Source organism: Diplodia corticola (genome assembly GCF_001883845.1).
Source record: "Diplodia corticola strain CBS 112549 chromosome Unknown scaffold18, whole genome shotgun sequence".
NCBI classification, from domain to species: Eukaryota; Fungi; Ascomycota; class Dothideomycetes; order Botryosphaeriales; family Botryosphaeriaceae; genus Diplodia; species Diplodia corticola.
The window spans coordinates 192,652-216,330 of NW_017971497.1; the positions used below are offsets into that span (position 1 = coordinate 192,652).

General features: G+C 56.6%; 7 protein-coding genes across 7 annotated transcripts; 3 read left to right on the forward strand and 4 right to left on the reverse strand.

Annotated features, from left to right (window-relative positions):
• Nucleotides 1–1,873: 1,873 nt before the first annotated feature.
• Nucleotides 1,874–5,341, reverse strand: BKCO1_1800063 (chitin synthase activator; the record flags this gene model as incomplete). Its single annotated transcript, XM_020271842.1, has 4 exons — nt 1,874–2,004; nt 2,071–2,156; nt 2,213–4,793; nt 4,846–5,341. The coding sequence occupies 4 exons, from the start codon at nt 5,339–5,341 to the stop codon at nt 1,874–1,876; spliced, it is 3,294 nt and encodes a 1,097-aa protein (XP_020131559.1).
• Nucleotides 5,342–6,212: 871 nt separating this feature from the next.
• On the forward strand, nt 6,213–6,856 carry BKCO1_1800064 (cbp4 domain-containing protein; the record flags this gene model as incomplete). The annotated part of the gene is made up of 4 exons (XM_020271843.1): nt 6,213–6,250; nt 6,303–6,375; nt 6,547–6,658; nt 6,720–6,856. The coding sequence occupies 4 exons, from the start codon at nt 6,213–6,215 to the stop codon at nt 6,854–6,856; spliced, it is 360 nt and encodes a 119-aa protein (XP_020131458.1).
• Nucleotides 6,857–8,468: 1,612 nt separating this feature from the next.
• Nucleotides 8,469–10,154, forward strand: BKCO1_1800065 (carboxylesterase; the record flags this gene model as incomplete). Its single annotated transcript, XM_020271844.1, has 1 exon — nt 8,469–10,154. One exon carries the CDS (start codon nt 8,469–8,471, stop codon nt 10,152–10,154), a length of 1,686 nt encoding a protein of 561 aa, XP_020131459.1.
• Nucleotides 10,155–12,151: 1,997 nt separating this feature from the next.
• Nucleotides 12,152–12,874, reverse strand: BKCO1_1800066 (uncharacterized protein; the record flags this gene model as incomplete). Its single annotated transcript, XM_020271845.1, has 2 exons — nt 12,152–12,348; nt 12,406–12,874. 2 exons carry the CDS (start codon nt 12,872–12,874, stop codon nt 12,152–12,154), a joined length of 666 nt encoding a protein of 221 aa, XP_020131460.1.
• Nucleotides 12,875–14,543: 1,669 nt separating this feature from the next.
• Nucleotides 14,544–15,576, reverse strand: BKCO1_1800067 (aldehyde reductase; the record flags this gene model as incomplete). Its single annotated transcript, XM_020271846.1, has 2 exons — nt 14,544–15,080; nt 15,130–15,576. 2 exons carry the CDS (start codon nt 15,574–15,576, stop codon nt 14,544–14,546), a joined length of 984 nt encoding a protein of 327 aa, XP_020131461.1.
• Nucleotides 15,577–16,625: 1,049 nt separating this feature from the next.
• On the forward strand, nt 16,626–19,272 carry BKCO1_1800068 (heterokaryon incompatibility; the record flags this gene model as incomplete). Its single annotated transcript, XM_020271847.1, has 3 exons — nt 16,626–16,661; nt 16,721–16,786; nt 16,843–19,272. 3 exons carry the CDS (start codon nt 16,626–16,628, stop codon nt 19,270–19,272), a joined length of 2,532 nt encoding a protein of 843 aa, XP_020131560.1.
• Nucleotides 19,273–21,165: 1,893 nt separating this feature from the next.
• BKCO1_1800069 (uncharacterized protein) lies at nt 21,166–23,268 on the reverse strand (the record flags this gene model as incomplete). The annotated part of the gene is made up of 7 exons (XM_020271848.1): nt 21,166–21,431; nt 21,972–22,000; nt 22,051–22,377; nt 22,436–22,544; nt 22,597–22,976; nt 23,035–23,107; nt 23,229–23,268. 7 exons carry the CDS (start codon nt 23,266–23,268, stop codon nt 21,166–21,168), a joined length of 1,224 nt encoding a protein of 407 aa, XP_020131561.1.
• Nucleotides 23,269–23,679: the final 411 nt, after the last annotated feature.

The window sequence follows — 23,679 nt, forward strand, 5'->3', positions numbered from 1 at the left end:
GGGGGCGAGAGGTGAGCCATGGCCAGAAACCAGAGGCTCGATCGGCCTTGGCTGGTGCAGGGCCGAGCGCAAGGTACGACTACTGCAGCCCGATGGGGGAAGAAGAACGACTTTTGTTGAAGAAGGATGCTCTTGGCTGGCTTCGTAGCGCAGCGGCATGGCTTGGACAGGTCGGCAATCGCCATTGCACATCCGCCCGATTGCCGGTGTTGCTATAAGCAATTGCTTGATGGAATGCATAGCCACGCCCTTATCGTTCGTCGCCCAGCCGGGCTTCTCCACGGCGGCAAGCAAATGTAGGCGGCGAGGTCGGATGAGGCGGTGTCAATGCGGCCAGTTGTGCTTACGCGAAGCGGCGATAAGTGAGCCAAGGGCGCCGGGGCGTCGGCGGGGACGACAGCCACGATGGAGAGGCGGGAGAGATAGGGAACGGCGGGCGGGTGGGCATGCTTTTGCCGACCGATCGGACACCCAAACCCTCCCGCCAATCGGCGCGAGGCCGGCACACGTGCGAGGCTGCGCTCCCCAACCCGGCAATTGATGTGCATCTCCAAACCAAGACTTTACACGATGGAAAACCACCCGTCCCTCGTCGGCGTCAGGCACGAACGAGGAAAACTCGATCGCATCCAGGGCGCATTGCACGCCTTGACAAACGGAAACCCGGGCTCCGGAATCGCCACCAGCTCAGACCGCGCCGAAACGTAACGTTTTGGGCGGACAGACATCGTGAGCGGTTTTCGTGGTGTTGGCATTACCCCTCCGGATCCGCAATCCACTGCGGGTTGACGTAGGTTTTGGGCGCCCGCCAACCCCTGGATCTCGAAGATCTGGAGCTTAGACGCTTGGCGCGAAGGGCGAGAGCAGCAGAGCCGCCCATGTGCTCGCCTTGCAGCCGTCCGTCGCGCTTGGCACCCGCGTCCTGACCGTGTCTGGCTGCCTCTTGCTGTCGATCTTCGCTGCAGACGTGCCGCATTGGGCAACCTTCGGCGTTTCTGGCGCACTGCAGCCTCGGAATTATTATCGTGTATACGAGAGACGTCTATAACCTCGTGGTCGGTCCGTCTGGTATTGCAACAGCGGGGACTGGATGCCACAGCTGCCCACGGGGGAGTCGAGGATGACCTAACAGAAACAGCGCTTAGCTCGCTCCGCAACTCTGCAAACACCGCAAAGCGTACATTGTCCAGTCTACGGGCCGACTTGTGCACGCTGTGGGCTACATGCACTGAACCGTCACTGAGCACCTCGTCGTCAGGCGGACCCTAAAGACTGACCAGAATGCATCGACTATGACCACTTCTCAATCATTCATTCCAGGATGCCGCAAGCGCCAGGCCGACGTCCATCCTCCGACACCCCAGCTTCAGGTCTCCCCACCTCAAACCGCATGGAAAATTTGGTATAAAAAGATCATTTCCATCCCCTGGCGGCTGTATCCTCCACGCTCCCCATCATTAGCCACGCCAGTTGCGCCCCCTCCAATTAGATTGTTCGTTCAGTACCTTTGAAAAAAATAAAAAAAGCAAAACAAGCACAAAGTAAGGAGAGTATGACTCGCAAGAAACAGGAAAGTGAATAAATACGCCTGATGCCCCCATGCCAATTCCCATCCAACCCGCCATTTCAGGTAAAAAAAAAATCGTACAAACAACTATGTGGAGTTTCTCAACCTCATCCCTTTGTGCTTTTGACTTTGTGGTATACTTGTCTCAAACCCTGAGACTCAGAAATCAAAGAACTTAGTGACGGATTCCCAGGCAGCTCGAGCCAAACTCTTCCGTGGGCCGAGATTTACAAGAGACCGCTTTCGTGTCCTACTCAACAATATTGATGAAGGACATTTGAGATCAAATCGACACTGAAAGGAAAATTACATCACCACGCAATTTTCTTCGTGCTGCTCCTTGTTAGACCGGGACAGGCGCTCACGTCCCTTCTGGACCTTGGCACCGCCCTTCTTGAGCTCCTCCAGACGTTCGCGTGCCTTGGGGAAGTTGTATGCTGCAGCGAGCAAAGTCGTTAGTGACGCCGTACAAACATGCGAGACTAGCAACGGGGGAAACTTACAAGCTGCCCGGCCATACCATCGCTTTGCCTCTTCCAAGCTTCTCTGACACCCAATTCCTACTTCGGTGTAGTATCCCATGGCAAACCTAAAGATACGTTACTGAATGTCTCCTGGAGGGTGACAAGATTGAAGGGCACTCACATTGCCTTTGGAAGCGGCGGATCCGCGCACGCCGCTTTCCGCGCCCAGAGGTACGCTTCAGTGTCGCTCTGCTCCAATATGCCTTGGCATCCGGTCAGATACCAGCCTGACAGCGCCAACTCGCTCTGATGCTCTTCCTGAGCCGCCGCGCGCGTGTACCACCCGATACTCTTCTTCGTATCAATCGGACAACCGAGATAGCCGTACTCGAACGCCTCTCCGAGTCGGAACTGCGAGAACTTATAGCCCAACTCGGCAGCCTTCTTGAAAAGGTTGAACGAGTACTGCTCGTCGCGAGAGACGACATCAGCAGCGGCGTCGCGGGACCCGGCCTTGTTCGAGTACAAGAGCGCGAGCTCGTGCAGCGCGTGTGGGTTCTCCTCGTTGGCATGGTCTGCCGCGCGTTTGAGCCAGGTAATGGCTTCTTGCGGGGACTTTGGCTGGTTCAGGAGGCCCTTGAGCTGGATCATGCCCATCTTATACATGGCAGCAGTGTCCCCGAGAGCTGCTGATCGTTTGTACCATTGCACTGCCTTGACCGGGTCTTTCCGGGTGCCGCCGCCATCTTCAGCACCAATCTCACAGCAAACAGCAGTACGGTACGCTGCTTGAGCATGTCCTAGCTTCGCTGCCTCCAAATACAGCGAGAAAGCTTCTTTCTCACTACGCTCCAGCCCGAGCTGTCCAGATCCCATGCAGTCTGCCAAGTAGAACATAGCCTCCGGATGTTTGCTGTGGGCGAGCTTCTTGACGATCTTGTGTGCCTCCATCGTATAACGCTCTCGGTTTTTATTGCGCGTTTTCGGATCCGCACGACCTCCCTCATCCGCCAACACAGCAGCAGCTTCGACAAGTTTCTTCGCAAGGCGCAGCTGGATATCTCTGTCATTCGGACGGGCGGCAGCGTCGTTCCGGAGTCTGACTAGCTTGTCCATGGTAATCGGGTCAGACCCGCGGCGAGCTTTCCTTTGGGAGGCGGAGGGAGACGGGCCACCAGGTACATCCGGGTTGGGAGTAACATTGTGTTGACGGATTGGAATAGGCTTGCCCGATTGCTGCGGCGCCTGCTGCCCACCCGGCTGCTGCAGCCCGGGACGGACTGGCGTAGCATGGTGCGGGAGAGCATCTGGATTAACGGGGCGGCTGTCGGCTGGACTCATCATATTATTGCCTCGCTGGTCGACAGGACTCATCATGTTATTTCCCCGCTGATTTACGGGGCTCCTCGTGTTGTTTACTGGACTCATCATGTTGTTGCGCTGGTCCACCGGGCTCATCATGTTGTTCGGTCCACGCGGTCCCATATTTGTCTGTAATGGTGGACCGCGTGTTCTATGATCAGGGAGTGGCTGATTGGGAGGGCCGTTGTTGTATCGTCCATTTGGTCCAGGATCAGACGCCTGCGACATTTCTGTAGCGTTGCGTTGCATTTGGTCGGGTCGACCTCCGTACGGACGCATGCCATGACCTGGAGGGCCTGGAGGACCTGGAGGACCTGGAGGGCCAGGAGTGCCACGAGCCATACCATTCGGTGGCATACCGCCGTAAGCCTGTCCAGGTGGTCCACGTCCGTATCCTTGCGATGCTCCCGGGTGTGCAGGGGGTGGCACCTGGCCATACCCGTACCCTCCCTGGTCATTGAAGGTCTGACTTCGAGGCAATTGCGGTACAGGCGGGGCGTCGGCAGGCATCTCATGAATGTAATTGGGATCCTGGCCTCGATTGAAATCCGGTTGGGATCTACTCCTGTGCAATGGCTGGCTGAAGTTTGAGTTAGACCGTCCGCGCGACTCGGCAGGAGGGTAGTCCCGCTGATGGCTTGGCGGAGCATTGGTTCCACCCAAATGCTCTTCAAAGGACAGGCCGCGTCGATGTTTAGGTGCCTGTGGAATAGCGTCGAAGTCTGGCATCTCAGCTTCAATGGCGTCCTCGCGACTCAAAGGTTTGCGTGGGTCATGACCGTGCTGATTGTTGTAATAGTGGTCGACCACCTCCTCCACCGTGTCGCGTTTGTCGGGCTGGTATTTTAGCGGGGCGTAAGGTGTGGGAGCTTGCGCTTTCTGCGGAGGCGGCGGCCGTCTTTCGCCACCTGCAGTAGAAGGACGCTGGCCATAGCTCTCTGGATTGGCACCGTAGTGACCCGGAGCTGGACCGGGCTCCTGCCATTGCTGGTCATAATCTTCCTGATAGTTTTGCGGCATCGTCTGCGAGCGCTGCATCGGTCGGGGCTGTTCGGGCGAACCAAATGGCATGCGGAAACCGCCAATCGAAGCCTCGGGCTTAGCGGTATGCGATCGCTGCGGCGGGGGAGGGTAGTCGAACTGGTCAGGGCCGCGTGCGTATCCAGGCATATTCGGTCTGCTGCTGTCCAGACTTGGGCGCGGTCCATCACTTGCCTTGCTCATCTTCCGCGGAGCCTTCCTGTACGGGTCGCCATTTGGTGGTGGGGCATTCTTGATGGGCGCATTAGCTGTGGTGTCCTTGACCATTCGGGCTTTCGACCTTGGGGGAGTTTTGTTGTTTGGAAATACCGGAAATGGGTTGTCGAAAGGCATTCCCTCGGGTGAACGCGGGCGATTTGCTGTCTAGGCGTCAGAACAAAATTCAACTATTTTGAAGCGCCATGTGCTTACGTGCTCTGGCACCACGCGGCGGGGCATTTTGAGGCGGGGGTCGCCCGCGGCCCATCGGATCGCCTTGGGGAGGACCGCGCGGTGCTGGGCCTCCGTATCCGCCTCGTCCTGGAGGAGGACCGTATCCTCCTCGACCTCGGGGGGCCGGACCAGGGCCTCCATCTCGCCCTCGAGGAGCGCCCCCAGGCGGCGGACCCTGGGCGTAGTTCTGGGGCGGCGGCGGCGGCCCACCGTTCATCCGCCCATAACCCGCTGGAGGGGCGTTCTGGCGAGGCGGCGGGCCTTGTTGCTGCTGGTAGCCGCCGCCGTACCCTCCCGAGTATCCTCCATAGCCATCGTCATAATAGCCGTTTTGGTATCCATCGTCGTATCCATATTGGTCGTACTGCTGCTGGGCCTGCCCATAGCTGTTGTTGTAATGAGCGTCGTCGTAGCCACCCTGGTCGTAGTACTGGCGCGGGGGCGGACGGTAATTCTGGTGTGCGTCGTAGGCCATATCGAACGGCGCGACTTGGGCGGCGCGGGGGAGCAAGGGCGGTGGTGTTCAGGTCGGTGGTGTGCTCGCGAGCGAGGATAGCGAAAAGGAGCGTGGTCGGGTTGGAAGCGGGATGCCTGCCGTGCGATAAGGCGCTTTGGCACCTTAAGACAGGCGGTGGTGTCGGTTTGCGGGCTTGTCGTCGTGTCTGGTCGGCGGACGAGTCGATGCTGAAATTGCTCGGCTATAGGCAGATCACCATGACTTGGCTTGGGCAGCGGGAACTATCACAATTACGAGCGGCGCACAGTCCAGATTGAGGAGCTGAAGCCGGACGTGTCGGAGGCTCAGCAAAGCTTGCGCTGGAGATTGATGCGTTTCAAAGCACCCCGGCGCGCAGGGTCGGGTCGTGGAGCGAGAGCGGCGCAGGCCAATGGCGGCTGTTGGGCGCGGAAACGTGGGCCTTGGGGTCGCACAGCTGGTCGGGCTGTCCGGAGCAGCGCGCGAAGGAGCGACTGGGGCGAGCGAGCGCGAGCGCGCAGACGGCGGGTTGGAGTGTTTGCTTCGCGCGCACCTCTCCAGGCGCGGCGTCGTCGACGGCGGCACGAGACAGGGCAGGTGCGACGGCGGCCAATCACTGCCAGGCTGGCGCGGTGCAATTTCAGGCGCCTGGCGCCGTCGCCCGGTTTGCGTCTCCGCGCCACTTGCACCGCCACAGCGCCAGCCCGAAAATCGATGACACGGGCAATCCAAAGCCAATCGCAACCCCAACCCGCACAGCTTGAATCGCCCACGTCCGCGCGTGACCTGACGAATCCGCTCCGCTTCGTCGCTGCTGCTGATCGCCGTCGCTGTGCCTGTTTCGCCCCGATCCTGCCTCGCCACCGCTGCCATGCCTGGTTTCGGGACCTACTTCAAGATGTTCGCCTCGTGGGTCCACCGTCATCCCCGGATCGCCCGCGGGACGCTGACAGTTCGACAGGGGCGCTGTGCTGTGCATTGGAGGTCCCGCACTCGTCTACTACGTGTCTCCAACCGAGGAGGAGCTGTTCAAGGTATGCGTCTTACCTGCATCGATTATGCCTCGGGCCGCCCCCATCGTGGTTATCATCAGAGCTGGCATCACTGTGACACTGCATTGCCTGCCTACTTTCGTTGGCGCAGGCTTCCGATCATCTGTCTTCCTGTTGTTTCCCTGGCCAGCACAGTTGCTCACCCGGTAGCAGAGATACAACCCGGAGCTGCAGAAGCGCTCTCTGGAGAACCGCATTGGAAAGCAGCAGGACTTTGACGATTTTGTCGGCAGGCTAAAAGAGTACTCCAAGTCAGACAAGCCGAGTATGACCAACCCCGCCCCATGAGGCCCGTTCTATCCTCGACACTGACCCTGTTACCACAGTCTGGGAAGCCGCAGACGAGGCACAGCGCAAGCACTCGGCGCTGCAGCGCCAGAAGATTGTGGACGAACAGCGCCAGCTGGCTGTCGACGTTGAGCAGAGACGCCAAGAGATGCGGCAGTCCGCTGGAGAGCAATGAAGGTTGTGGTCTCGCCCCCTCGCAGATTTCCTTGCTTTGTGTCTAGCTGTATGACGGTATCCAACACATGTACTATCAGAGCCCCCGCTGCTAAGCACTTCTGCGGCCATCATGAATGCGACGACCCGCCATGCGCCATCGGTTCCATTGCAGAATTCTGCTTCCCTTGGCTTGTGCTCTCACAGTGCGCTCACTACCTGGAAAATGCTGCGCTCTCTCAGCGCATCCACCCAAGGTCGACGTGCCGATGAGACGGAACGGGATCATAAAACAGGAATTGAGGAAAAAGGAACAAGCTTCAACCCTAATCTGGTAATCACCACGCCTATCAGTCTTGCCATTTGCCATCTTCTACGCATCCTCGTAGCGGCAGCACTAAACGCAGATCGCGATTGCATCACGCAATGATACTTAATGCGAAACGTCAAGCGTCGCGGTTCTTTCCAGACAGAGTTCGGGCGATGGTCAGCCCACAAGGAACGTCGACACGGCCCGGTAGTCGGCACGGAAGATGCATGATACCTAGCGTGCATGCGGAAACTTGATGCAACCTTTTTTTCTGCATCTGTCTTTACATGGTGTTCCACCATGTAGCTAGTTGGCTTGGCTTCACATGACTCGTTCTCTCTTGCCAACCCGTGCCAACCCTATATTCCCCTACATAGCTGGCGCAACGGCCTGTGAGACGGTTTGAAAGCTGCTGCGTGACGCAACGCGGCTCAGGACTTTCGGGTTGACTTGTTGCCGAGCTGGCACCTGAAGCAGTCATGGTCGCAAAGCATGTAAGAATTGATGACCTTTTGGTAGCGGGAGACACAAACGAGGGGGAATGGAAAGCAGTAGACGCACTAGTGCGATAACGGAACGTTGGGAATATTTCCGTGTCAACTATCACGGCTTAAGTAAGTAATACGCCCCGACTGCTTTTGCTCATTTCTCACATCATCCACAACGTGATTCACAGACTACATTGTTCCATCCTCAACCTCCTTTTGAAACTCGGCCATTTCCTCCAATGCTGGTCCGAACACCGTCGCTCTGTCGCCACCGTTCAAAAGGCTCAGCTTCCTCATCAAAGGCGCGATCCAGGCTCTGGCAGCGTAGCTCTTGCAGCCTCTGATGAAATAATACGCCACACACAGCCGATTGAGGTGCTCGAATGGCCCACGCGTGGCGTATGAATTATGCCTCGCCGATGAGAAAGAGTGCGTATCCAATTTTTCCTATTTTTACGGAGCAAAAGCGCTACCACTGTTGGCAACGAATTGAAACAAAAGGTGCGTACTAGCCTACCGGTTAAATGTTCCGACTACGGAGGTGTACCATTGCTGGAAAGCGCATTCGCACTCCGCTTCACGTCACCCGTAATCGTATACGGGACCGAGGCCACGGAAAACAATATCGCTAAAAGTCCACAGTAAAGAGCCTCATGCCACTCGTGCAAACTCTGTGGAGCCGCGTAATGATGATTCTATAGTCGAAGCATCGACCTCATATAGGCTTAGCAAGTCGTCGTCATCACACTAAATAGGCAGGTTGTACTTTAGTCGGCCCCGAGAGCGTTTCGGACATCAAGGCCAGAGGTTCGGACATAAACGAAACAAAGATATAAATGGGCCGTTTCGGCGCCGTCGAGGTCTCTTCACAGGCCGCTTTCACCCCGATCCAAATCATGAAGGCAAACGTCATCACGGCGGTAGTCACTAGCCAGGCCTGCCTGGCATCAGCCGCCCTCTACAACGAGACCATCCAGACGCAGTACGGCCCAGTACAAGGCATTCCGGCATTCGACAGCGAGCCCGTCAACAACATTTCGAACTGGAAGGATGTCACCGTTTGGAAAGGTATCCCGTTCGCGGCCGACACGTCCGGTCAGAACCGCTTTCGCCCGCCACAAAAAAGAGCTGCATGGAATTCGACTTTGGACGCCAGCGCATTTGGCGATGTCTGCCCATCCGGAAGCCTCAACTTCGGTGGAGGACCCACCAAACGGCAGGAATCGTCTGGCAGCGATGCCACCTCCGGGGAAGACTGCCTCAACTTGAACATCTGGTCCGCGGCAAATTCGACCGACGCCAAGCTCCCCGTCATGATTTGGTCGTATCCGGCCGGAGGATCAGCCGCCCAATCGCTGTTCGACGGCGGGGGCATGGCAGCGAAGGGGGTCGTGTTTGTCAATTACAACTACCGCGGTGGCGCACTGGGCTGGCTGGCGCATCCTCAGCTGGGGTCGGAAATGGTAGGCGAGGTCGGACGCAACGTGTCGGGCAACTGGGCCATGCTGGACCAGTTCGCAGTGGTGAAATGGGTTCACGAGAACATCGCAGCCTTCGGCGGAGACCCCGAACAGATAACCGTCGCAGGACAGTCTGCCGGATCCGCCGCCACATACCACATGGTCAACAGCCCCCTCACCAAGGGCCTCATCAAGGGCGCCATCGTCGAGAGCGGCATCCGATACCCGTTTGACCCGCTTTGCTCGTCGCTGGCCGAGAACTACAGGAACATGACGACCGCCCTGGCCACAGGCGTCAGTCTGATGGAGAGCCTCAACGTCACGACCATCGACCAACTGCGCCAGCTCTCTCTCGACACGCTCAACACCGCCTCGGGCGACTTCGGCGCTGTGCTCGACTACTGGGCCCTGCCCGACACGTACTACAACACGATGCTGAACGGCCCCGCCAACGACGTGCCCCTGATCACGGGCAACACCAAAGACGAAAGCGGCGCCTCGCTCCCCATCAACATCACCGTCTCCGAGTACACCCAAGACCTGCAAGACCAGTACGGCTCCGACTTCGCCCAGCGTTTCCTCGCCCTCTACCCGGCCACCAACAGCACCCAGGCCGGCATGTCGTTCAACGCCCACTATCGCGACACCTCGCGCGTCTCCAGCTGGCTGTACGCCAACGGCTGGGACGCGAGCCCGACCGAGAGCCCCATCTACACGTACTACTGGGACCACGCGCCGCCGGGCCAGGACCGGGGCGCGTATCACGAGTCGGAGATCTGCTACGCCCTCAACAACCTCTACGGCACCGACTACCCCTGGGAGGAGCAGGATTTCGTCATCGCCGAGAAGATGTCGGCGTACTGGGCGAATTTCGCGAAGACTGGGGACCCCAACACGGGCGCCTCTTACACCGGACCCGGCGAGTTGGTGCACTGGAACACGTCCTCGCCGACCAAGAACGTGACGATGCACCTGGGCGATGGGTGGGGTGACACGCCGCTGGCCAGCCCCGAGCAAGTGCAATTGCTGAGCGACTTCTTTGCTACCCAGCCCGCGTTCTGAGGTAGAAGATGTAGAATTTCAATGTGGAAAAACAAAAAAGAGGACGTGCCCATTGACGACGAGTCCCATGTAGATACTTAGCCAATCCGACATGATTTTTGATTTTAACATGCTTACTGGTCAAACTGTCTTCCATCCGTAATCCGTATCTACCAATTTATCCAGAATCTTCCGGTTTCTGGATGACTATTTGTGAGGGGAGCCCAGTACTTTACCGGACGCAGCCTGACACATCCGGAGGGTGGTATTGAAGCTACGCATGTAGTGTGATAATCTGTGCGCAGAGCCCCAACTTCCCCGCATACCTCGGGGACTGCCTCATGCCGGAATTGTTGCTGGTCTTATAGTCCTGCTTGAAGAAGCAGTTGATGCATTTTCCTTTTCACTACAATTTTCATGTTTAACAAAGTTGCGTGGTGTCCGAACGCAAGTCGGATGTTTCCCACGACAATGGATCTGGAGAAGGGCCAGTGTAATTACGCTGAGAATTTTTCTCTAGTAGAAGAAGTAAATGTGACCATACAATACGACCCAGAAGAAAATTGAAGAAGTATAATGCGCAAACTCGATTACCACCTCCCCCCCTCTGCTTCTTCGCCCTGTATACCTTCTCCGTCCTCGACGTACGTACGACAACAACATCTTTCTCTGATTCGGCTACTCATAGTCTATAGAGAGTAAGCCTGGGAAACGCCAGACTCATCGGCCTGAAGGATGACATCGACTTTCCTGGGAATCGATACGAATGGCTGGGCAACGCATTCTACATTACTTACATCATCGTCCAATTCAACACCCTCGAAGGGAAGATATCCAAGCCGCACAAATGGAATGCCATCCTTGGATTCCACGAAACGATAAAGGCAGAAAGCTTGATTTTCATAATTGCACTTCACGATGGCGCTGGAGGGACATGCTGACGACCAGGAAAACAGTGCCAACCAGGATCAAAACGGAGGGAATACAATTCGAGAATTTCAACCCACAACCACCACTGTTCAGCTGCACGAGTGGCTCGGGTGGCTAGCAAGAGACGCACCATCCGGGAAAGATTTTATAAAAAATTCCAACCAAACGGATAGCTCTGAGGAAACCGCGTTAAAGATGTCGGGTAAAATTTAGCACAAGCCTCAGGAGTATCGAATGCAGCCATCCCTCTCCTTTGAAAAGGTTACCGAACAAAAGAAAAAAGACTTATAAGCCGCAGATGAAGCATGGTTACTCCAGTCCGGAATCGCAAAGCTGGATCGGTCCTAACGTCAAAGCTTTACGTGCGAGGTTGCGGCTGTCAACATTAATTTTTTCATGCCGAGCTTGGGACTTCTCAGTTAATTAATGATATGGCGGGGTGGGCACACGGTCGGCTCCGTGGGCAAACTCATCAAACTGGAGCACTCAACAGAAGATGACTGAGGTTGATTGTGAAGCCGGTGAGACGCCAAAATATTTCCGAACGGAGTGAGTCGAGCCGCATGAAGGCCTTTCCGGTACGAGAGGCTAATTTCTGTCATCTTTGTGAATTACGAACTGCAGAAAGTTTGCTTTTCGCTTGACGATCACCTTTGATTGTTTATTGCACAACGATGGCTGTTGAGTGTATCGATGCCGCGACTTCAGAATCACTTAGATGCAGGAAATGGAAAAGTGTATGAGGTGGGAGCCAAAGCCCCCAAGCCGCAGATAGGGTATTTTTAAAAATTACAAATACAACTCTATAAGCTCTATAGTCGTACCCATTAGAGCATTAACGTACTAAGCTGCACTTTCTCCTTCCCACTGCTCCGCAACACCTCCCCCAAACCCCAACCGCTTCCCTGCCACTTCTTCTTTTCCCCACAACACTCCAAACAGCATCCACTGCATTACCAATTCCCATCTTCGTCTTCTACCTGACTCCCAACTCCTCCATCCCACACGCTCCTTCCTCTTTTCGTATCACTCTTCCAAACTCGTGCCGCTACAGCTCGTAAATTGCGCTCTCAAGAAGAAGGAGCAATTTAGTTGATGCAGCCGCAGTCGCCCTTGAGGACGTCACCAAGGCCGACGAGGATGTCGCCGACGAAGGGAAGCAGGCTGGAGACGAGGGACCAGACGGTGGCGATGACGTCACCGAGGATCTCCTGGAGGGCGAGCAGGAGGGAGACGAGGGCGTTGACGAGGAGGTGGACAACGGAGCCGAGGAGGGTGAGGATGGCTGGAGAAGTGTTAGCGCATCGTGAAGCGTGTGAGATGTGGGAAGAAAAGAACTTACTGCCACCGAGGACGGCGACGACGCCCTGGAGGGTGCAGACGATCTCGAAGACGAGCTTGACGACGAGGTTGACAATGGCGGAGACATCGACGTTGGCGTCGACCTCAATCTTGCCAATCTTGACCGAGGCGTCGACCATCAGGGAAGCGATGGACTTGATGTCGGCCTTGACCTCGATCAGGGCGGACTTCTTGTCCTGCTCGGTGGGCTGCTGGGGAACGGCGGCCACGGTCTTGTTGATGGAGCTGGTGTGGCTCTGGACGTTGGTGTACAGGGTCTGGACGACGCTGTAGACGGTCTCGTTCTTGGAGACGGTGGTGGTCTTCTCCGAGTAGGTCTTGGTGAGCTGGCTGGTCTGCGAGCCAGTCAGGCCGGAGACGGCACCAAGGGCATCACCGCCGGTGGGGGCGGAGAGGGCACCGAGGAAGAGGGTGCTGAAAGCAAAGGCGGAGGCGAACGAGAAGCGCATTTTGACGGATTAGAGTTGTAAAGATTATTAGGTCTCGAAAGAGTGACTGAGCGACTGAATAGCGAGTGACTGTAGCACGAAAGGCTGGAGTTGGAAGAGAGAGTGGCTCGATGGTGAGGAAAAAAATCTCTAGCGGCGCCTCAACGGTCGAGTCTTATACTCAGTCGACTCGCCATGGCCACGGGCTGTTGCGAACCCCCGTGATGGTCGTCGTGTGGGCTCGACCAACTCGACTAGCTGCCAAAATGATGCTCTTCAGAAGATATGCCGGATGCGGCTAGGCCCGCGAAGTTGGACTTACATCACAGGCCAAGAAACGCGCGCCCGGCCCAGCGCTACGGTGGACGGGCCTGCGGCTGCATCCCGAACCCTTCCGCTTTGGGCCCTGATCGACGGGAGCGGCAGGGGAACGGCCCTCGAGCGCGGCGTGGGCGGTTGCGATGCGGAGGCAAAGGGGCACGCGTCCTGGCGAGCGGTGACCACCAGGGCAGGGTTTACCGGCAGCCAGCCTCATTACCGTCTTCTACGATCAGCTTGGAAGCGTGATCCACGATTTCCAGAATCTCCACATCAATCTGCGAGGCCTTGGAATCCCTACTGCTCATCCGAATGTTGGATTGGAGGCCAGAAAATCATCATTTTTTCCTTGGTTATGCGGAGAATTTACCCCGTAGGCGCCCGACTGCCGGCAGCATCCTCGCGGCGAGTCGGTCTGCCGCCCTGGGCCGGTGTGGAAGGCTGCGGAGCGAGCCAAACGTTGGCCCCACGGCCAAAAGGGGCGTTGTGGCGCTGCTGAGGGGCCGCCATCTTCCTGTTCCTGACCGTACGAATCGCGACGGCCGGGGCGTTGGCGGGCACGGGCCGGAATCCTGCCTCTCCGCCATGGCCGCGACTCCGCCGACCCATCCGACCGTCGGGTGCGGCACGATTGTAATCAGCCTTGGCCTTCGCAGGGCGTAGCTTGGTAGGGCCGCTGATGCGGTGGCCAAGGGGCGGTTGCGCCGCATCCACCGCATGAATTCAGCCCTACAGCCGAAGCCGCCCCAAGCTCGTGGGTTTTCTGGAAGTCATGCCGCTCCTCCCAGGCCATCGTCGAGCCCTCGCTCGCCGAGCATGCGCCGAGACAAATGGCGTGCGGTGTGCTGTTCGAGCACTTGCCGCCGCCTGTTGGAGCAATATCCCCGAGTCATACCCCTTGAGGGCGATCCGAGGGCCAACATCGACCGGTCATGGGCTAGCAGCCGTTTACGGCGCTCCCGCGGTCAGCCACGCGCCCTGCCTCTGTTTGATAGGAGAAGCTTAGTCTGGGGACCCTCGACCGTTGGGCTGCTTTGGGGATTGAGATAGCTGATCAGACTTGGTGGCTTCGATTTTGACTGCCGCAAAACTCATTAGATACCGCGGCCTCTGCGACAGATTGGGGCGAGACCAGGCTATTGACACTCGACCGACACCGCCCAATCACCGGTTGCACGGTTGCGCCGGCCGCTGCCAGTTATCTGCTGTACAGGCAGGCGACGACGGATGGGGCGGAACACGACCGCAAAATGATTACGCTACTTTTTGCTTAGCGCTCACCTCTCTGCATCCATCCGCCTCGTTTGGCGCCATTTCGGGCGACAGGCAATCTCATTTCCTTCCGCATCCTTCCACTCTTGCTTTCTTCCAATCACGCATCGTCGAGGCCTTCGAACAGATCAACGCCCCAAGACCTGCTGGGATTGTTGAACCTCGCCAGATACTTGTCTCCGATCTTCTCGATCTTGTCCATGTCCGCGTCGATCAGGCCGCACTCGACAGCCTCGAAGTTTTCCTTGATCCAACTCTCATGGCTCGACTTGGGGATCACACTTGTGCCTCGCTCGATCCCCCAGGCCAGGGCAACCTGTGCCACGGTGCAGCCGCGCTGTTCGGCAATCCTCTCCAGCTCCGGGTTCTCGACCAACAATGGCGCCTTCTTCTGGGAAGAGCGGCGGTAGGTGGGATTGGTGTTGCCCAAGGGCGAATAGGCCGTGACGTGGATGCCGTGTTTCTGGTGAAATTGCACCCACTCCTCCTGCTGCAGGTAGGGATGCAGTTCCATCTGGTGCACGGAGGGCGTCACGGTCGACGACCTCAGCAGCTTCTTCAGCTGGTGGGGGGAGAAGTTGGCGACGCCGATGCTGCGGGTCTTGGTGGGCAAAAGCTTCTCCATGGATTTCCACGTCTACCCGCGATCATTGGCACCTGCATAGCGATGGGCGGGCAGCACTTACCTCGACGTAGTCATAGTCACCGGACGAGCCCACCGGCCAGTGCATCAGGTAGAGGTCCAAGTACTCGAGCCCGAGCTCCTCCAGCGTCTTGCTTAGCGCAGCGTCGACGGTCTCTTGGTCGCCGTGGTGGTCATTCCACAGCTTACTTGTCACCCAGATGTCATCGCGCTGCAGTCCGGCCCTCTCGAGCCCATCGGCGATGCCCTTTCCGACAGCAACCTGGTTGCCATAGATGGCGGCGGCGTCGATGTGACGGTAGCCGGTCTGGATAGCGAGGGCGACGGCCTCGGTGGTATTGTCCGGCGACACTTTCAGGTTCCATGTGCCGAAGCCCAGGAGCGGGGGCGCCACGCCCTGGTGAGGCTTGAATGGCGTCTGCCCGCCGTCGGTGGCGGCGAATGCTGCAACGACCAAGGCTGCGGCGCTCACGATGCTGAATGAGACCATTTTCGACATATTTCAGGTGCAATTGGGAACGGCAGTCGGGAGGGGATGCATGGCGTGTCGTCTCCGCACCTTTATGCGAGTTGGGTGGTGGATGATGTCACCAAGACGCAGCAGTCGCAGAACCTCCATACCTACCCGGAGAAACAATGCACCGCTGCAGAGCCGAACTGCCCGCATGCACACGCAACCCGTGGCCATCTCTCCCGACCCGACTAATGGGCATTTCCAGTCCTGCGTGTCGTGCAGTGAGGTCACAACAGAGTTGTTTTCGACACTCGTAAGGCGGGGAGTTAAGGTTAAGGGTGTCCGCGATAGATTAATTTTCCGTGTGTAGTCAGGGGCTGCCCCATCCGCGCGTCCACCCACTCGGGCGCCCGACTCGTCTTCACACGCGCCCGCTGCAACCCCCTCCAACGCCAACAAGCCCACTTCTGCAGACTCCTGGCCGCGCATCTTTATGCAGCACACAGTCAACCCCCCTCTTGGTCCGACACTCACGTGCGTGTCCGAACAGCCAGCGCATCCCTTCGCAAACGCGAGCGAACCACCAGTGGGCGTTTTCAGCCTCAGTCTTGCATGAAACACCGCACGCAAAGCGCCCAAGCAACACGTCACGGCGCGTCTAGCGATGGACAGTCGCCTAGATTCTATCGATCAGTCAAACTTGCATCCATCCTCTGCACCACCGATGCGATTTGGCCTACAACGATTTCTTGTGTGGGCAGTTGAAGCGAGTATACCGACGTAGGTGCAAGGCCAAACGACCTTTGCTCATGAGGAGTTGAAGCAGGTATCCAGATGCAAATGCGAGTATGGATCCACATCCAGGATTCGACTACCCATGCAGCTTACTGCGAGATCTGAACATTTGTTTGGCGCCGAAGCCTGTCTTACCCTTGCCTTGTTTCAAGTGAATCCCCGTCTATTGCTGATTTCCACCTTCCTGTTTCCGCCCCTGCAATCGCTTGTCGCCGTCAGCCTCAACTTTCTCTCAACGTGACATCTTACCCCACTTTCACACCTCGCCTACACATCAAACCGTAGACAACATGGACCAAACAAGCTCTGAGGAGGCGCACGGAGACGTAGGTACCGGCTCTCTGTGTATCAAAGATGATGCGCATCGATCAACTTTTGGGAACAGGATTTTGCCAGCCATCGACGGAAACGCCTTGTGGACGTCATTGATATCGTCCTGGACAACGTAAAGGTATCCTATGCCCTTCCCCCGCTTCGGCATATCAACCTGATGACATTCGCAATCAGAGGCACAAGCCATACACCGATGCTTTCCAAAATAAAGAGCTATGCGTTCGCTGCTCGAAGCTCGGCTTGAGCGAGAAGAAGTTCGTCATCTTCGATCATTCTTCCAATCGCAGCCAGCAAGCATATCGCTCCACGCTTGCTGGAACCAACGGCAAACCCTCAAAATCCGAGTTCGCCCTGGGGCCTGGGTCCGGTCGTCAAGTGCTTGGAAAAGCGCGCGAAATACTTGACCGGTCCAAAACATGCCCGTTTTGTCTCCTTGTCATTAAATCTCTGCCTGAGCGAGCTAGTGATCTCATTCAGGATGCCGGCACCGAAAAAGGAACCAAGACATGCTTTGCAAGCTGGCAGATTGATGGACGTGAGTTCACGCGGGAAGGGGGGAAGATTCTAGAAAGCCGGCCTCGAACAAGGCGTCTGCGCCTCGAATGGAGCGACAACGTGTTCAAGGCCAGTTACCTCGTTCTTGTCGCGCCAGAAGCGAAGCAAGGCCATGATCCAGTCACACGAAACCTTTGGGAATCGGACGCTTTCTTCCTGGGCCGTTATATCCCTAGCGCTGGGAAGAATCATGCGCTTGTCAAGAGATGGCTCAGCATCTGCGACGAGCACCATCAAGGCCTTTGTCGCGTCGAGAAGGACCACAGGTTCCAGGAGATGATCTCGAAGCCGTTCTTCGGTGTCGTTGATGTGCACCAAATGTGTCTCACCGCATTACCAAAAGAAGACCGGTATATCGCCCTCAGCTACATGTGGGGCAGCGAAAACATGTACACTACAAAGCTATCGAATATTGCGAACCACAAGGAGCCTGGGGGACTTGAGAAGGCCTTTAGATCACTGCCTCACGTGATCAGGGATGCCATTCAACTCGTACGAAGCTTGGGAGAGCGATACCTGTGGGTGGACTCGCTGTGCATTGTACAAGACAGCCCAAGATCGTGGCAACACAATTCCAAAGTCATGGACCTTGTGTATGGCAATGCACACCTTACAATCTGCGCGGCAGACGGCAATGGGCCCCTGGACGGCCTGAAGGGCATTCATCCCGAGCGTGTCATCCGGCAGTATGACGAAACTTGTGCTCCTGGGGTTCGGCTCATGGTATCCCATCTGGCCGAAACTTACATCGAAGAATCGACATGGAATACACGTGCGTGGACCTTCCAGGAGCGCCTCTTATCCAGGCGGTGCCTCATTTTTACTGGCAGCCGCATCTACTTCCAGTGTCACAGCACAGCCATGTCTGAGGACATCATCGCAGAGTGTCCCCAACATGCCTGGTCCTTGGAGCTTGTCCATAGCCCACTCCAGCTACTGGACGAGCTAGGCACCCGCGCGCTGCGTGTATACGTGGCTTGCGTCGAGATGTACACAAGACGAACGTTGGGACGTCCCAAAGACATACTCGCTGCCTTTAGTGGCCTAGAAAACTCTATCGGAGGCAAAATGGGATCCCCATTCGTCTTCGGCCTGCCCAGCTCGCATTTTGACCTGGCTCTTCTGTGGGAGGCCGACGGCCCTGTGAGGCTCCGAAAAAAGAAAGACAAAGAAGACGACGCAGACTACGGTCCGATTCAGTTCCCTACGTGGTCGTGGTGCGGCTGGATACCCTGTGAATCTGGAGCAGCAGCGATCAGATACACCATACCCGCCATCGAACACTGTCTGGACAACGTCCACCAGTGGCTCATGCATCACACTTGGATCAACTGGTACATCCGAGACGGACATGGTGCGCTTCGGGCAGTATGGGACGGCACAAGAGCGGCAGATGAGCACCAGAAATCTCAACCCCAATGGCAGGGCTACAAAAAGCCCAACTTGAGTCCCAACGACGCTTGTTACGACAGCTACGGCAGGACCGTCTCGAACGATATCTCGGCTTTGACCCGCAAGCGCCACGAAAAAACGCTGCCCGAGTACCCTTACTGCAACAGCGTCGCGGAGCCCGGCGCACAGCCAGACCAGGTCTTCCCCGATCAGCGGTATCTACAGTTTTGGACGTGGTCGGCCTGGCTCCGACTGCTGCCGCGAGATGCGTTTGACACGGGACCCGACGCGGGGCCGCCGGGCGACGGCCAGCCGCAGCTCCGTAGGTACGATATTGCTGATTACACGGGCGACTGGTGCGGCACGATCAAGCTCGACGAAGCATGGGCTGACAGCAGGCTGGAAGGAAGGGGTTCGGAGCTGGAGTTCATTGCCATCTCGGAGGCGAAGGGCTTCACACAGGAAGAGCAAAACTACACGTGGAGCTACTACGTCCCGAGGAAGGAAGAGCATTCCGAGTGGGATCTGTATTTCGTGCTGCTCATCGAGTACAGCATGGGCTTTGCGCGGCGAGTTGGGCTGGGCAAGGTTTTCAAAGATGCGTTTAACAATTCTTGTCCGCCCGGGAAAACGTGGAAGGAGTTCATAATGGAATGACGGGTGTTTTCTTAGGCCCCGATGATGATGGTACTCTGTGTGGGGAGCCAGAATAGTAGCCAGGTTCCAGATTGGCCTGGCCGGTGGTCGCAGAGTCAGTGACGGGAAGGGCCCCCCCAAACTCAGATGGCGTCAATGATGTAATTCCACACACAGAGCAGGAACCTTCCAAGTGCCGGGAGCTTCCTGCCGCTCGGGATGCTCCACGGAGCATGAGTCAAATGCGTGCCCGGTCTGTGGACCCTACCTGCGCAAACCGCGTTTGCTCCTGCCTTTGGATAATATGGACGCGAGAGTAGGTCCTGCCTCACCTGGTTATGGAAGGTGAGGATGCAGCATTGCCACCGGCTGATCGCAGTGTGGCCCGTTTGGGCAGGTGCAGCTACCCGTTCCAGCACCCACAGCGGGCTGCGTCTTGCCTCCAATGCACACGCGCCTTCCCATCTTCCAGTCGCCATTGCCGGGGCAGCACTGGCGCACAGACACCCTGGTCCCGTGCTCGCCGCGCAGCCTCGCCCGCCCAAAAACTACTTAAGCAGCTCTTCCTCCTCGACCTCGATTTTCTCTCGCCATACTTGTGAGTCCCACCCGCTTCCACCTTCAAAAATGACCTTCGCTAATACTTTTTACAGACCTTCTTGGGGCTTGCTATGATCAACAAGATAGCAGTCTACTCGGCACGCCGCATTGCACAGCGCGGTTGTTGACGGGTATGTAATCTCTTCGGGGCTTACACCTGGGACAATTTTTGATGGCCAACAGCCAAAATCTTTTTCGTTGACGCTCGTGCCCTCGAGGCGCAGCTCGAGGAAGAAGAGTCAGCAGCTTCTGCCTCTCAGGTGAGATTGTAGTCTGCGATGCGTCTCACCAAGACCTCTGGGCGTTTCACTGATGTCAAGCTGCCGCGCTGCGCAAAGGTTCTGTCACGGTTTGTTGCGACGGCGCACTCAGCTCCCGGCAAGCGCACCACTACCCACGTTCCGCTCGCAGTTGCAGTGGTGCATCTCACTCTCACCTGCGCTACCGACCACGTACTTGCGGATGCGGCAAGGCGCTTTCATGAGCTCTCGCAGCTGTCGGCATCGGACCTCAACGACACCAGACTGTCATGCACATACTCAACATGCCTTTGAACGCCACGTCTGACAAACGGTGAGGCCGCTCCAAGCCAGCTTCCTTTCTGGCCTAACTCTCGGACGCATCCCACAGTACCGACAAATGGCGAGATGAAACGCCTTGAAGCCAGACGAACGCAACGCTGGTCTGCATGGCGGGCGACAGATACCTTTCGCAGCACTCCGAGCTCGACTCCTTCGGCATCCACCTACAGGACAAGGTATCGTAATCTTTCTCGACGGCAGCTCCGACGTAGGCAAGACGCTTACCGCAGAAGGGGCGTATGTACGTACGTAACCCTTTGCTCCCAAAATCCTGCATCCCAAGTATACCGTGCGAGATTCTCTACCAAGTACTGACCTTTCCGTCCACAACAGTCCCCGACCGCTTCAACAAACGCCTTTTCTTCATGTCCATCGCCAGCCTCAGCAGCTACCCCCTGATACCTGAATCGCGGCTCACTGGGATCTTCCCGCTCTGCGCCAAGTGAGACGTCACCGCACTCCTCGTCCCTCGACAAAGCAGACGGGACATCTTCCGAGAGACACGTCAGTTCCACCAGCCGGCAGCAGTGATAGTATGGACAATATTCGGCATAATGGTATCGTCACAAAGATTTTGCCCAGGGCGTGGCCGAGATGGTGACGGAAAGGGGGAAAGGGCGTCATCGACCAGCTTCAGCCTCTCTACTTACAGAACCGGGACATCTTCGAGACGCGTGAGGAGGAAAGAAGGTATATCCATGAAATGCGCCGAGAGAGGAAATACCCACAGAGCTCACGCCAAGTACAGTCCAAGACCTACCACTGGTTCGCCTTCGTCTTCGCGCGCGCAATGCGTGCTTGGCGAATCCCCTGGTTCATGCTCTGCGGCACCCTCTGCTTCGCCTGCTGGTACTTCCCGTCCGCCCTCGCCATCCAGGCTTCGACATGCGGCCAAAGCTTCTTTCAAATGATCCGTTCCGTCTCCCATTTCCTCAACTCCTTCGGGGAAAGGCGCCTTGGTCCAGCCAGCATGCACCGCGGATCCTTCCACCATCGAAGCTACTAAACCGGGTTCAGTAAGCTCATGCAGTGTAAGTATGCAAAAGCTTCCGAGCGAGCACATAAGCCTCCAGACTGTTGTGCGTATCGTACATCGCCATGATTTTACTTTTATTGATGCAATACCTGTGGTGTCGCCTCGTCCGTGCGAGCCGAGGTGTGGGGTGCAAAAAAAAAAAAAAAAAAGACGTACAACAGCCGGGATTCCCCAATGGTCACCCACTTGAGTACTAATCGGCCGGTTCGCAGCTTGAGTACGGCTGAGCGGACGGGAAGCCCTATATTCTGCGACCTATGGTCGTACGTGCAAAGGAAAGTTGCAAACAAAACTAATGACTGCAGGTTAACTGCCTGTTGACTGCCGCTCAACCGCATTGCTCTGACAATCATCCGATTCTTGTCTGCCATCAACAAACTGTCTCTCGTCAATATGCGCAGCAATCAATCACGCTACTCGAGAAACTATGGCGTAGCCGAGGCGATCCGAAGCCGCTCAAGAATAGCGTCCGGCCACCATCGCTTCATGTACCAAGCCCTCACATGTAGCCAGCTCGATTACTGCGCCAAACCTATAACAACGTTCAGCTCCAGCGCGGGAAGATGACTGATTGGAACTCACCCATGGCACTCCACGTGCTTCAGCAACCTGCTTGTCAACTCTCGTAGCCGTTGCAACCCAAGCCCGCTGAATGAGGGATGGCGGCTGATATAATTCCAAGCTTGCACCGGCGTTATCTCCTCCTCCAACCTCAAGTGTGAAGAGAGATCCAAAAGGCGATCCAAGCCCACGTTGGGTACGTTCCATCGCGAGGATCCACTGGTTTCTACAACTGGCCCGGAAGGAGCTCTGAAGAGCAAAGGCGCGGAAGCTGTCAGGGCGTGGCCGGGAGGTGCGGAGCAATTGTGCACGCTGTCCTCCATGTGTGGTAGACAAGGGCTTTCGAGGCTGTTTTCCGGGGTGGTCAGCTCTTGCGAGCGTCAGTGGGGCTCGGCGGGGCGCTCACGTCAGTACGAATTCAATTCCGAGGCTCGGTAGGTCAAGGTCTCTCATGCTGGTTGAATTTCGTCCAGAGGGACTTCTATCGTCGTGATCACCGGAAGCATCCGTGCTGGCTGGGAGCAGATATGTCAGCCAGAAGTTGTGTATGGAACATCCAGCACCTACGCCGATGATTTTTCTTGTCGCTCCGCACATGGCCAACTTCATGTCGGATGGCCTTGTGGCTTTGGCTGTGTAGCGTGGGAGCTGCCGTTGATGGAGACGAGGTCGCTTTCCGCACGCGGATATTACGTTCGGTGCGTAAGCCTTCGATGGTGACGACAGCATTATCTGACGAGTCCTCGGCGGCCGAGGAACAAAAGGCTACGTCGTGTGAATCCGGCCATGGTTCCGGGATCCCATGCAGGGCCAATGTTTCCTTTAGCCTCTCGATGCCAGCGTAAAGCCTCTTGGTCTCTTGCATCAAGTTTGCTTCGTTGGTTCGTAGCTGAAGAACCTCCATCTCCAAGGCTTTGGTATAGGCTTCCTTCCGCTCACGATGAGTCCTGACATGGAGAATCGGTGTCAGCACTCCGGCCAGGGGCAACTCATTTATGGACGTACCGTTGCGCCCTCCGGACTTGCTCTCGGCGCTTTGACAAGGATGCCTCAGGTGTTGCTTTTTGGTCCTCAGACTCTGGTATAGGGACTTAGAATTGGCTGACACACAGTAGAGTAGGAGTACGACAGCAACCGATGATGATCCTTTTCCCCAAATAGGGTAGAGTGCGGCCGATCCTGGATTCAAAAGTACCCACCTCGTGCACCGTGTCGATGCGGAAGCCATTTGAGTTTCATTGGAGAACTTGGTCGGAGTAAGTCCCCGTAAGAAAAGAAAACACGGTCCGTCGGTGATATCCTTTTTGCCTGGAGCTCTATGTGGTTCGAGCTGGGTCGACGTACAAAGGCTACGGGGGTACACGACACGTCTAAAAAAGAACTCTGATTATTTTGGTCGGATCCTTGAGCGTTCCTTGGAGACAGCTAAAGCAGTAAGGATGATGAAATGTGTTGAGGGAATGTGCGGTGATGTCTCACTAATGTAAGTTCGCGTGCGGCTGGGGCCGAGGATGGCCAACAAATGATTGGATGATGAGATCTCACAGCTGAACGCCACGGATTCTGCTTATCCCATCAACGACATCTGTCGCGTCCGGTTCACATGTGGGTCTGACACATCCCGCGTTCCGTACTGGCGTCCGCCTGCTC